Source organism: Phoca vitulina, unplaced genomic scaffold, assembly GCF_004348235.1.
Source record: "Phoca vitulina isolate PV1807 unplaced genomic scaffold, GSC_HSeal_1.0 scaffold5, whole genome shotgun sequence".
Lineage (NCBI taxonomy): Eukaryota > Metazoa > Chordata > Mammalia > Carnivora > Phocidae > Phoca > Phoca vitulina.
In genome coordinates, this window is record NW_022589708.1 from 58,496,793 (window position 1) to 58,510,634 (window position 13,842).

The 13,842-nt window shown below is 39.4% G+C and overlaps 1 protein-coding gene across 7 annotated transcripts in view; it reads right to left on the reverse strand.

The window, feature by feature from the left end:
* Positions 1 to 250: 250 nt before the first annotated feature.
* Positions 251 to 13,842, reverse strand: part of CAB39L (calcium binding protein 39 like) — a 110,544-nt gene continuing 96,952 nt past the window's right edge. For all 7 annotated transcript variants that reach the window (XM_032403058.1, XM_032403057.1, XM_032403054.1 and 4 more), the window contains 2 exons: positions 12,480 to 12,623; positions 251 to 2,328 (listed from right to left, as the gene is read on the reverse strand). In XM_032403058.1, coding sequence (XP_032258949.1) covers positions 2,149 to 2,328; positions 12,480 to 12,623 — 324 coding nt within the window. In that variant the 3' untranslated portion in view covers positions 251 to 2,148. The remainder of the gene's footprint in view (positions 2,329 to 12,479; positions 12,624 to 13,842) is intronic.

The window sequence follows — 13,842 nt, forward strand, 5'->3', positions numbered from 1 at the left end:
GTTCTCTGTTTGACAGGTACTGAACTAGAATAAGGACTTGCTAGCAAAGAACTAATTCAAGGACTGCCTGGGTGGCTCAGACGGTTAAGCATCTACCTTCAGCTCAGGTCATGATCCCGGGGTCCTGGGATCAAGTCCCCTGTTGGGCTCCCTGTTCAGTGGGGAGCCTGCATCTCTCTCTTCCTCTGCCTGCCACTCCCCCTGCTTGTGTTCTCTCTCTCTCTGTCAAATAAGTAAATAAAATATTTTTTTAAAAAAAGAACTAATTCAAGCCCAGAGGAAATAAAATGCTTTATTTATCAAAAAAGAATTACAACAAGGCCTTGCTTTCCAAATGGAAACATGTGTCCTAGGATGTTGTGGAACAGTGTTAGCAACCAAATAAACGTCCAATGGTTATTGAGCCTTTTCTCTCTCTCTTTAAATATTTACAGTCTTCTCTTCTAGTCAAATAAGCAAAACCAGAAAAGCCAAATTCTAAGAGACTCTGGGCTGTCAGGAAACGTTATTAAAAATAATCTGACTTCAGTGAGTAAAGAATGAAGGTCATCAGTGGGCTGTGGGCTGACCCTCCACACTGGCATTGGCCAGAACTGCTATAAGGGGTTCCACGGGGCCCACTCCATCCGCCTCAGGAGTCCACGCTGGGCCCCTGCCGAGAGGGGTGAAGGCCTGTCAGCTAATTCTTCAGATACAAAATCTACAGAGGGACTGATCCTGGAGAAGGACCCCTGGAGAGGCATCCTTCCCTCTCTGGTGGAGAAATACCTGGTTGAAGAACACAGCACACAATACTGTATAAAGTGAGGGTCCTTACAGAGGCCACAACTCACGATTTGGAAACAGAATTCTGAAAAAATACAGATTAATCGTTACACCCTTAATGGCTTATAAATATAACTTTAAAATTTCATTTTATACATTTGATGTCTGAGAACCAACCATAACCTTTTTTGTTGTTTTTGGTTCATGCCTTTTTTTAAGAACACAATTAAGTCCTTAATGCAAGAGAATACTTGAGACCACATTTTTGTAGCTTTTCTACCTTTTCGCTGAAAGCTTTGATGGGAAGTTAGAGTGGCAGCTAATTAGAAAATAAACTGAAAAGATAACTTCGAGTCCTTTGAGAAGTTTTTCACACATTTAATCATTTGCCCTTCCAATGGCAATGTTCCCTTATTTATAAAAGCGGGCTAACCCTCTGGACCCACGATTTTGTACATGCGAGGCATCCCAATGCAATGATTCCTACCCTAAAACACACTTTCACCACAAAAGAATTTTCCCATGATGACAGTTAGGAATGAAATATTCCAATCATTCCCTGACGCTTCAGGAGTCAGAGCGAAACAGCAGTGTTTACTGCTAGAGCTGTGGTCCTTCACCATCTGTTCCAAGTTCTCAAGTGAGCAGGTCATACCCGCGGGTCCCCTCTGTCCCCGTGACCCCTGCTGACCTGTCCTACTTTGGCCGAGCCAGTTCCCGGCTACCCGGGCCGCAGGGGGTGCGCCAGGAGTGGGGTGCGGAGGAGAGCCGCTGGGATGGAGCGCGGGACGGTGCGCGGGATGGTGCGTGGAGAGAGGGTTGCGCTTCCCTAGGAACTTAGTTATGGTCAAAACAGATGGGCCGGGAACAAGGACATGTGACGACTGAAAACATGGGCCTTGTTTCGCCAGAGCTTTCAGCGCCGTGAGAAATCCGTTATGTCCAGGCGCAGACAGATGGAATGGTTTTGCACCTCTTGCCCCGACCCCCAGTTCTCCTCGGAGAACTTAACCTTGAGGGCTCAGGGACGCCTGTCATTTGGGCTTCTGCTTGGGGGGCCTGTGGTGACCCAGGGCTCGGGTCTGCAAGCCCACGGCCCTGCTGCCTTGGTCAACCAAGGGTTAAAACTGTTTTTATCCATGTCTAGTACAGTGGCTCTGATTTCACATAAATCATCACAGACTTGATTCAAACGAATGCATTATTCTAGGTTAATCATTTTTCATTCAAATGTTTATATTCTGTCTACCCTGAACAATGAATTGAGAAAAACCGGGCACCTCCTCCAAAGCCTTCCCAAGGACAATGACTTTCTGAAATGACACTTTCTGTACAAACTGAACAAATGAGACGGTGACTGTGGCGGGAGGGTGGCTGAGACCATCAGGGGGCGGCTTTCTTCAAGTCCCGGATCTGCTTGATCAGGTAGTTCTTCTCATCGCTGAACTGCTCATCGTCCGTCCTCTCCTTTTGGAAGCTGCTCAGAAACTCAATGAGTTTGGGTTGATTTTTTAGTAGAATCTCCACAATAGGCTGCGTTTTGTGAGGACTGGCCACAAACACCTGAAACGTAAAGAAACAAATACGTCAGACAGGGAACGCACACCAGGAATGACACAGACCCTTCTCGGGGTCCCTGTGCTACTCGCGTTGGTAAAATGCAGAAGCCCCACGTTATGCTTCCCTAATTGAGGGAAATCCGTAATTCCCCATCCAGAGCCGTGTTCTGGAGAGCTAGCCGGGAGCTCGTCAGAGCTATCTGGGAACAGTTTTTACTTTGTTTTGATTTTAAATGTCTTAAATGTTTGTATGTTCTTAACTATACAGTCTTTCCAACAGAAAAGAACGTAACAGATACCAATATACCCACCAACAACTTGAGCAGATTTTGCCATTTTACTTCAAATCTCTTTTTAAAGGAATAAAACACTACAAATAGATGCAAACTCACTTTCCATCTGTCCCCACCCCCTTGAGCAGTGTGCTTCCATCCCCAAGCGTGTTTTTATCCTTTTCCTCCTATGACATAGATATGCACATAAACATAAACAACATGTAGTATTCGAGTGTGCTTTTTTTTTTTTATAATTTAGTTTTTGAACAGGTAATATATTCATCTGGCTACAAAATTCAAAAAAAACAAAGGTGAAGAGTTCCCCTCTCATCTTCCCTCCCTGGAGGTCATCAATGATATTCTTTCCTTATGTATGTGGAGCTTTAAAATTTACAATTTCCCAGGCTCCAGCTCCCAGAGATTCCAGCTCAGCAGATCTGGGGTAGAGGTCTGGCATTCTGTATTTTTATAAAGTTCCACAAAGAGTCTTATGTGCACTCCTGTTGAAACTACAATCCTAGACTAGTGACTCAGCTGTTCTATAAAAGACAGCAATGACTATCATAATAGGACACAATAACTCAAAACTATAATACTGATTGCTGTAATATTTCTCAATGGACACACTTCCCAGTTAGATGATACATATATGACGACGTGAGAATACCCATAAAAGTGTGTGACTCCCATACAGCGCTATGGTTTCACGTTCTGGGCGCCTCACTCCTCCAAAGGGCTGAGTGCTTTACCACCAGGCCCCCTGCCCCATCCCATACTTGCAACATTGCATCCTCTAAACACACTATGGACAAGGATCGGTTATGGGGATAAGTGGAGGCTATAAGGTTGAGCCCTCAAGGTTTCTCCAGCCCAGCAATCATGAAGAAAGAAAAAAATACACAAAGATGTTAAGGCCCTATGAGAGGGGAAGGAAAGGCTGTGGAGGTTCAAAAGAAGTGAACATGACATTAGATTTCTGGGTTTATCGTGTGACAGGCGAGCTCGTCCATGAATCAGATTTTTCTATTTCTTCTTGAGTCAGTTTGGTAGTTTGTCCATTTCATTTACATTATCTGATTTATTGGTTAGATTACACTACAATTATTCATAGTATTCTCTTAATGATTTTTTAAAATTTCTATGAGGGGATTGAATTGGTCATCAAAAACCTCCCAACAAAGGAAAGCCCAGGAAAATGACTTCACTGGTAAATTCTACAAACTTTTAAAGAAGAATTAACACCAGTCCACTTCAAATTCTTCCCAAAAAATAAAAGAGAAGGGAACACTTCCGAATTCACTCTATGAGGCTGGCCTTACCCTGATGCCAAAGCCAGACAAAGACATGACAAGAGAACTACAGACCAATATCCTTTAGGAATAAAGATGTAAAAATCCTCCATAAGATACAAGCAACCTGAGTCTAGCATCCTATTAAAACAATTATATGCCATCAACAAGTGGAATTTATGCTAGAAATATAAAGGAGGTTCAACATAATAAAATCAATCAATGTCATACACCACATGCATGGGGTTGAACTGTGTCCCCTCAAAATATGAATGTTTAATTCCTAACCCTCAGTACTTATAAATGTGACATTACAGACATAATCAAATCCAGATGAGGTCATACTGGATTAGGGTGGGTCCTAATCCTATGACTAGTATCCTTATAAGAAGAAGAAAATTAGGACAAAAAGACACATAGGGATCCACAGAGGAAAATACCATGTAAAGATGATGACAGATATTGCAGTTATGCATCTATAAGCCAAGGAATGCCAAGGATCACTGGCAATCACCAGAAGCTAGGAGACAAGCATAGGACAGATTATCCGGGTGAACCTCTCCGAAAGGACCCACCCCTGCTGACACCTTGACTGTGGATTTCTAGTCTCCAGAACTGTGAGACAATAAACTTCTGTTGTCTTAAGTCATTCAGTCTATGGTACTTTGTTATGGCAGCTCTCGGCAACTAATATACCACATTAATACAATGAAGAAAAGCCACATAATCACTTCAATTGAAGCAGAAAAAGTATTTGACAAGAGAATGAAGTTGGGCCCCTATCTCACACTGTAAACAAAAATTCACTCAAAATCAATCAAAGACCTTAATATAAGAGCTAATAAAACTTTTAAAGGAAAATATAGGGATCTATATTCGTGACCTTGGATTTGGCGATGGTTTCTTAGCTATGACACCAAAAGCATGAGCAACAAAAGAAAAAACAGATAAACTGAACATCAAAATGTAAAACTTTTGTGTATCAAAGGACATTATCAAGAGAGTGAAAAGACAACACACAGCATGGGAGAAAATATTTGTGAATCATATGTATGATCAATATCTAGTATCCAGAATATATAGAGACCTCTTACAATTCAACAACGAAAAAACAAGGTTTTTTTAAAAGGGGCAAAGGACTTGAACAGACATTTCTCCAAAGAAGATATATATATGGCCAATAAGCACGTGAAAAAATGCTCAACATCATTAGTCATTAGGGAAATGCAAATCAAAACCATAATGGAATATCACTTCACACGCACTAGGATGGCTCTAATAAAAAACCCTGAAAACAACACGTGTTGGTAAGGAAGGGGAGAAACTGAACCCTGTACAATGCTGGTGGGCATGTAAAATGGTGCACCCTCTGTGGTAAACAGTTTGGCAGTAACTCAATAAGTTACACATTTAATTACCGTAAAACTGAAAATTCCATTCTGAAGTATATATCAAAAGAATTGAAAAACTCTGTTCAAATAAGAACTTGTACACAAATGTTCCTAGCAGCACTGTTCACGATAGCCAAAAGTCCATCAACTGATGAACAATTGTGGCATATCCATACAATGGAATACTATTCAGCCATAAAACTGAACGCAATATTGATCATACTACAACATGGATGAACCTTAAAAACATATTAATGAAAGAAAGCAGACTCAAAAGGCCATACAGTATAATTCTATTTATATGAAATATCCAGAAGAGGCAAATCCATTGAGACCAAAAGCAGATTAGGAGATGCCAAGGGCCTGGAGTATGGGAAAATGCCTAATGGGTACAGGGATTCCTTTTGGGGTGAGGAAGATGTTCCAGAACTAGATAGTGATAATAGTCGTGCAACACTGTAAATACGCTGAATGCCATTGAACTGTACACTTTAAAATGGTTAGAATGGTGAGGTTTAGGTTACTACAATAAAGTAAAATTGTTACTTACATATATTTTAAAAAGGACCCCTGACTGGTTTACACTGTTAGAATGCCTGACCTTTATATCATACCTATTAGTAGTATGTCAGAAAATCATATGCTGAAGCCAAATTCGTGGCTCCCGTGGTTACCATTTGTTTACAAGGGAGCTGCTGTGAAGTTTTAGGTGGAAATTGTGTGGAATTTTGTGGTAACTCCATAAATAACTCATAACAGTCTTTCTAAAAAAAAAAAAAAAAAAATATATATATATATATATATTGGACAAACGAAGCTTCTCTATTTCAATCCAAAATAAATGTGAAATGTAGAAGAGTTTGCAGTCAGGCATCACTGGATTAACTACACTGACTCCACACACTGTACACCTAAAAAATGTTAAATTTGTTTTCCAGTTTTGAAATGTTCCCTATTTTAATTCTCCATGGTTCCTGAACTCTGCCACCTCTAAAGGGAGCGACTGGTCAGAAGCAGCCAACACACCAGCATGGCTCCTTCTGGGGCTGACGGCCCCAGTGACGGCTGGAGACGAACCAGTGCCGTTAGGAACGCACTTCTGGATCAAGGTACGCTGAGCCAAATCTTCTGAATATCACGTCCAGTATAGGGAGTTTCTTGGTCCTGTCTCTGCTGGACCCATTTTTTTTTTTTTTAAATGCTATTTTCAAACCATCCCCAACAAGTTAAACAAATGGAACTGCCTGTGGCTTCTCTTTTTACAGTGTGGTCTTATTGGCTGTATCCCTTAATTTACACATGTTGCAGAAGTGTGATTTATGGTGTTCTCAAGCATGGTTAGAGAAAGGCAAATATCATGACCACAACTCAAATATTTTTAACTTAGAAAACTAAGAATACTTTGCTCTCTATTTTAAACCTGAATGCTTTTTATGAAAGATTAAAAAAATGCAGGTCTTACACACACATTCATTCATTTCATTCAAATTCTATTCTGTCAAGAGAGATTTGCACTAGACAAGGCATTGGAAGGCTCGTTTTCTGCTTTGCTACCCTTACTGTCTGTGAGGCGTGCTGTAAGCCTAGAATGCTTTGTACGTGGATTTGAAACTGGGACTCCCGTGACAGTTACATGGAAGTAACTCAAAGCAAAGTTTCATTCCACTGAAGTGTAAATAAAATAAGGTCTTTTCATTCTAAAGGCTCACCCTCTCAAATGGACACAGACCTGAGCAATATAATGGTTAGAATATTTTGACACAGTTCTTGCTGGTACTGATCAGAGACAGTAACTTTTTTCCTGTTTAAGAAAGAAGGACCTGATCCCTGCTTCCGCAAGCTGGCTGATGTCTGTGAGCACCAACGAGCCCACAACAGGACCAGACCGGGCCCCACCACCTGGGCAGGAAGAACAAAAACCCTGGGGAGGAAGTGAGGACGGAGAAGGAGAGCAGGCTGGAGGTTCAGGATGCTCTAAACATCTCCTGAGATCCTCTTCCTCACTGCCACCATCCTTATAATCATCCTGATTAGGAAAGTGACACATGTGGAAAACTAGGAAAACAGAAAAAGAGACACAAAAAAGAAAGAAAAATATCTCTTAAATAATTCCTCCACCCAAAAATAACCACTGTGAACACTTGGTGTATATCCTTTTTTTCCTTGCATATAGCTATATGTAAATATATTTTAGACAAAACTGGGCTTGCATTCTGTACATGGTTTGTAAACTGCTTTTTTTCCTTTTTTTTAAATTTAATTTTATTATGTTATGTTAATCACCATACATTACATCATTAGTTTTGGATGTAGTGTTCCATGATTCATTGTTTGCGTATAACACCCGGTGCTCCATTCAGTATGTGCTCTCTTTAATACCCATCACCAGGCTAACCCATCCCCCCACCCCCCTCCCCTCTAGAACCCTCAGTTTGTTTCTGAGTCCTTAGTCTCTCATGGTTCGTCTCCCCCTCTGATTCCCCCCCTTCATTTTTCCCTTCCTACTATCTTCTTCTTCTTCTTTTTTTTTTTAAACATATATTACTTGTTTCAAAGGTACAGGTCTGTGTAAACTGCTTTTCACTGGATACATTCTTAATATTTACAGCTTCTTCTTACATTAAGGGAGCCAATCACCACTTAAAGTATAGTCAGGGCTATAATAATAGACATTGTTGTTCTAACAACTGCTTTGGCATTTTGGAATCCAAGTCTTTGGGATCTACAAATTGCACACAACTGTGGAAATTATGTAGGAAACTACAAATTTATTCCAAAATTACATGGAAAAGCCACTTTTAAAAATGTCTTATTCTAATAGTATTCACAGTCTTAATTTTCCTAAATTTTTAAAACTAGGCAATAATATCATAAATATTCAGCACCAGGATTAACAAACTGAGTCATGAGTCATATATTTATATACTTTTTGGTGATGTTGATAAAGTTGGTCACTAAAACCCATTACAAACCTTTCTATAAACAAACATAGACTTGATTATTTGATGAATTTTTAAAGAAATTATTTTAAAAAGTAGAAACGAGAGGTTAAGTCTTAATTACAGCTTTTCACTTGTTCTCTACCACTTGGTGAAATAAGCCAAATGGGCACAAATGAGTTCAGATGAAGGCACGATACCGTTGAGCACTCTGCACTATTTAGAGTAGCTGATGAAACATTAAGTTGCTATAAACACTTTTTTGCTATACGGTTAACATTTTTAGAAAAATTATTAATATTACATCAGCTCATAGTGGATTCCTAAATTTACCTGGCTCAACTGTTTTCTCCATCAGTAGATTTAGATTTGGTATGTCGAGACCAGAGTGGTTGGCCTGCTAAAAAAACAGGTCCTTAAGGAAGTGGGTAATTGATGGTTAGGCTTTCACCAAATTAATCTGTAATTCTGTATTCTTTTCAGTAAGACCACACGGAAATGATTCTCAACTAGGACTTTTCTTGTTCTGTATCCTTTTTTTTGGTGAACTGTCAAACTGGCTGTTGTATTTTGGACAGGGTGAGGGTGGAGCTTCTTGTTTTCATGGAAATAGCTACAGCAGCCAACTGCTAGGATCTGAGTGGCGAGTAGTCCACTTGGGAACATTTTTGTCCCTGGCCAGGCCTGAGTTCCAGTATTCCTAAGAGGTGAGCCAAATGGCACAGACCACCCCATTCCCGACACAGTTTGGTGGGATGGCATCATGGTCTTTGTTATGAAGGAAGTTAACAGGGAGAGGAAAGGGAGCTCGGCTCATTGCTGATACCTACGTTCATATCGGGCACATCTCTGGGAAGGGCAGGATCACAGAGACAAAGGTCTCCAGAACCTAGTATCTTAGAACTAGACTACTGACTTGAATGTAACTCTTGCATTTTACAAGTGAGGAAACAGATCCAGATGGATTTGCCCAAACTCACTGGTGGCAACTAAGCCAGAAAGAAGACCCAGGTCTCTTGGCTTCCATCCAACACTTTCCCACCACGCCATCCTGCTTGTCCACAGCAGAAAAAAACGTGAAATGGTATCTCATTCAATTCCTTGAATTTACCAGCAAGCTAATGAAAATAATCTGGCAAAGACATTTTTAGCAGTGTGTTCCACATTTTCTGCACCTTATGGAAGGTGCTTTTTTGGGGGAAAAAAACTATTAATACAGAACTGTGAAAAAAACCTCTAGGACTCAACTGTTACTTTTTCTAAATAACAAAATATTGTATTTGGCAAGTGAACAATTCAGTTCATACTTTGGTGGTGGAAACACAGTTAGGGTACAGGATAGGCCAAGTTCATACACATACAAGTAAACAAGTGGTTAGCTATTTTTAAATGCACCTACTCTGTCCAATGATTAGATGATCCAAATTCTGAGGACAGAAGTAGGTTATTTCCATTTGGCCACCCACTGAATACTTCCATAATACTGCATTTTTGAACAAAATTATATGAAGCTTGTTCTCATCTAGGATGATATATTAGAATTCCATGGGAGCTGAAGGACATGACACACAGACTTCTACAATGTCTTGGGTCAGAGGGGTCTTGAGAGGGTCTATCATTTCTACTGAGTAGGCATCTTCCAGTACCACAGCAATTCTGACATAGAGCAGAGTACAACAAAACATATCAGACTCATTCCCACTATGTGCTCTACCAAAATCTAAAACTTTTGCCATACTTGCCTTCAGATTTTTAATAAAATAAAACACTACAGATATAATTGGAGGCTGTTGGTCACCTCTTCATGACACCATCCTCCCTACCCCTCCCGCTGAGGTGACTGCTATCCTGAATTGGGTATTTACCATCCCCATACAGGTTATTAGATTATAACTGTGTAAGTCTGAATCCATATATAGTGCTGTTTTGCAGGTTTTCAAACTTTAAATAAATAACATCTTTTTAACGTTTGTTTATTCCACTCAATGTTTGGGATTTACCCACACTGATCTATATAACCCAATTAATTTTAACCCATTACTGTATGCTACTGTACGAATATAACACAATTTATTTTCCCCATCTCCTGTTGATGCCCATTTGTGTTTTTTTCTCATTTTACACCATTCTTAACAATGTTGTGATAAACATTTTTGTACATGATTCCTTATGCACATGTACAAGAGTGTCTCTAAACACTGAGGGCACGCCTGGATGGTTCAGTCGGTTAAGGGTCCAACTCTTGATCTCAGCTCAGGTCTTTTTTTTTCTTTGAAGATTTTATTTATTTATTTGACAGAGAGAGACACAGTGAGAGAGGGAACACAAGCAGGGGGAGTGGGAGAGGGAGAAGCAGGCCTCCCACTGAGCAGGGAGCCCTATGCGGGGCTGGATCCCAGGACCCTGGGATCATGACCTGAGCTGAAGACAGATGCTTAACGACTAAACCACCCAGGCACCCCTCAGCTCAGGTCTTTATCTCAGGGTCACGAGTTCAAGCCCTGCATTGGGCTCCATGCTGGGTGTGGAGCCTACTTAAAAAAAAAATTGCTGAGAAATGAGATGTCATGATTGAAGGATATGTGTACATTCAGTTCTTTATTTCACTAAATTGCTCTTCAAAAGTGGTTGTATCAACTTACAGTGTATAGACAGCTTCCATTGCCCTCCAACCTTACCAATGTTTGATTTGTCAGACTTAAACATTTTACTGTTATGAAGAATGTAAAATGATACTTCATTGATATTTCATGGCCATTTCCAATGTTACCTAGTAAGATGATCATGTTCACCTATTTATTGACCAGTCAGGTTCCCTCATCTGTAAATGACCAACTTGTATCCTTTGCCCATTTTTCTATTGAATTCTTTCTCTAAATGATTTGTCAGTTATATGTATCACATTCTATCCTGTCTTTTCACTTTGCTTATTCGATCTTTTCGAACAGAAGTTCTAAATTTTGATGTAGTTAACTAAATACTTTCAATTATGCTTTGTGGCCACAGCTAATTTTAGGCCATTGTTCTACCACAGAAATTTTAGAATCAGCTTGTCAAGTTCCAGGAGAAGTCCTGTTGGGATTTTGAACATCACTGAATGGAATTTATAAATTAGTTTGGTATTTGAATTGCTCTAGTGGCTCTTTGGACAATAAAGACCTGGTGGCTGAAAGATGGACTAAATTTTTTTGTTTTTATTAACCTCTCAAAGCAACAATTATATACCTTATAAACTGCCATGTCTCTCCCATTTACAGATTTATAAACTCAGTCACTCAACAGACATTATAAAGACCCCCCAAAAGCTTGGAACTCTCCTGACTCTTAATTCTATTCCAGATATCTATCCTAAGAAAATAACCCTAAATATGGGGGAAAAAAAAAAACAAAACCTAGCTGGATATAGAAAATGCTCATAGCAGCATTCCTCACAGTAGGAAAAAATGGAAATAACCTAAATATAAAAAACAGAGAAGTGTTTAAGTAAACTAGAGTAAACAAACCCAATGATGAACTATGCCAATAAAATTCCTGGCTCTAAAATCCATATATAACAACAATGAATTAGTGTTCACTTCTGGCAAAGCATTAAGTGATAAAATTAAGATATCAATTTTGTGTACCATGTGAATACAGCTGCAGAAAAAAACCTTCAAATATGTGCACGGGAAAATAAAATTTACTAAAACCTTTACAACAGTTTGGTTAGAAGTAGGGATTACAGATGATTTCTCCTACCCTGCTTAAAAAGATATACTGTCTAAAGTTACTAGGAGGTGATTTTGTTACTCTTACATCAAAGAAAAAAATATGAGAAAGAGCCCAGTGTTACGGGGAGCTAGTTTCCATTTATAGCAAAATGCATTTAAGAAATATTTCTAACAAGTAATAAAAGTGAGCAGTACCCCAGTATTTCTTCAGTGCTTCATTTAAGGCTCAAAGAAACACTTAAGGCAGAAAGCAAAGCATTCAAATTCCGACAGTCGGGATTTGGATTCTGGCTCTATCGCTGATTATTGTAGTAACTTTTGGGAAACAGTATCCACCTATTTTCTCAGTGGAAAAAAATGAAAATATTTAGAGATAGGGATTAGAAACAAATGGGCATTCATTAAAATACCTCTAAAATTTCATCCAAGTCATGCAAAACGGAAAGACTGCCTATTTCATTTTCTCTCAAGTATAAAGGAGAGTAAACAGCAGGGAGTTTGCCATTGGAAAGTGAAAAACAAATGCCCATATTACTTCTGTTGCACTTTACCTTAAAGACATGGAAGGCTTCAAACTGAATGTTGGGACTTTTATCCCGAAGGAGGTTCATCATCAGTTTGAGGTTCTCTGGCTTGCTGATGTACTTTGTCATAATGGCAAAGTTGTGTCGGTCCAGGATCAGTTCACCTAGGAGCTACAAAAACAAAAAACAAAAAAACAAAAACCCAAATCAGAGAGATAATCTCTCTGAGAGTCATCTGATTCAAAATATATTGCACTTCTCCCTGAAAAACAAACTATAAATGTGGTTAGGAATGCTGATGTGAAAAAAAATCGAGAGTCCTTAAGTGCATCTTATGTTTAGCACAGGCATGAAAGGAGTAGTTATTACTGTTATTTTAAGCTTTTCACACAGTTTTGCTAAAGTCGGTGATTAATACATTTCTGAATCTTTTTTTTTTTAAAGCCAGTCGTTGCTGCAGCTTAAAAAAGCTCTCTTTGTAGCTCTCACCCAGAGCTAGCCAGAAACGAATTTATTATTTTCATCACTCACTTTAATCTTGCTTCCCAGTACTGCATTGTTTCTTAGGCGTTATGGTAGAATAAGAATAAAAAATTGACTCTACAGTTATACCTCCCTTCCTTGAATAAATGTACTCTAGTAGCTTACTGGGAAAATAGGTTATGCCAAGTGAGTGTTACCTTCCCCCTAACTTTTTTTTTTAATTTAATTTTATTATGTTACGTTAATCACCACACATTACATCATTAGTTTTGGATGTAGTGTTCCATGATTCATTGTTTGTGTATAACACCCAGTGCTCCATTCAGTATGTGCCCTCTTTAATACCCATCACCAGGCTAACCCATCCCCCCACCCCCCTCCCCTCTAGAACCCTCAGTTTGTTTCTCAGAGTCCATAGTCTCTCATGGTTCGTCTCCCCCTCCGATTCCCCCCCCTTCATTTTTCCCTTCCTGCTATCTTCTTCTTCTTCTTTTTTTTAAATTAACATATAATGTATTATTTGTTTCAGAGGTACAGGTCTGTGATTCATCAGTCTTACACAATTCACAGTGCTCACCATAGCACATACCCTCCCCATCCCCTAACTTTTATTACAAAACCAGCTAGACAGCCCGGGGGGGAGGCGATGAGGAGAATCACTGACCCTGCATCCATATTAAGTTTAATATGTACAGCAAGTTTTTATAAAAGAGTAAAACAAAACATTTTCTGGTGACAAATTAATAGCTCCCCCCAAATGCAGCAGTATTCCATGTTATGAACTACAGGTCTGTGCCTCCCTAAAATCTACATGTGGAAATCCTAACCTCAAATGTGAAGTATTAGGAGGTAGGACCTTTGGGAAGGTAGGATCGCAGGAATGGGACAGCTGCTCTTATCAAAGAAA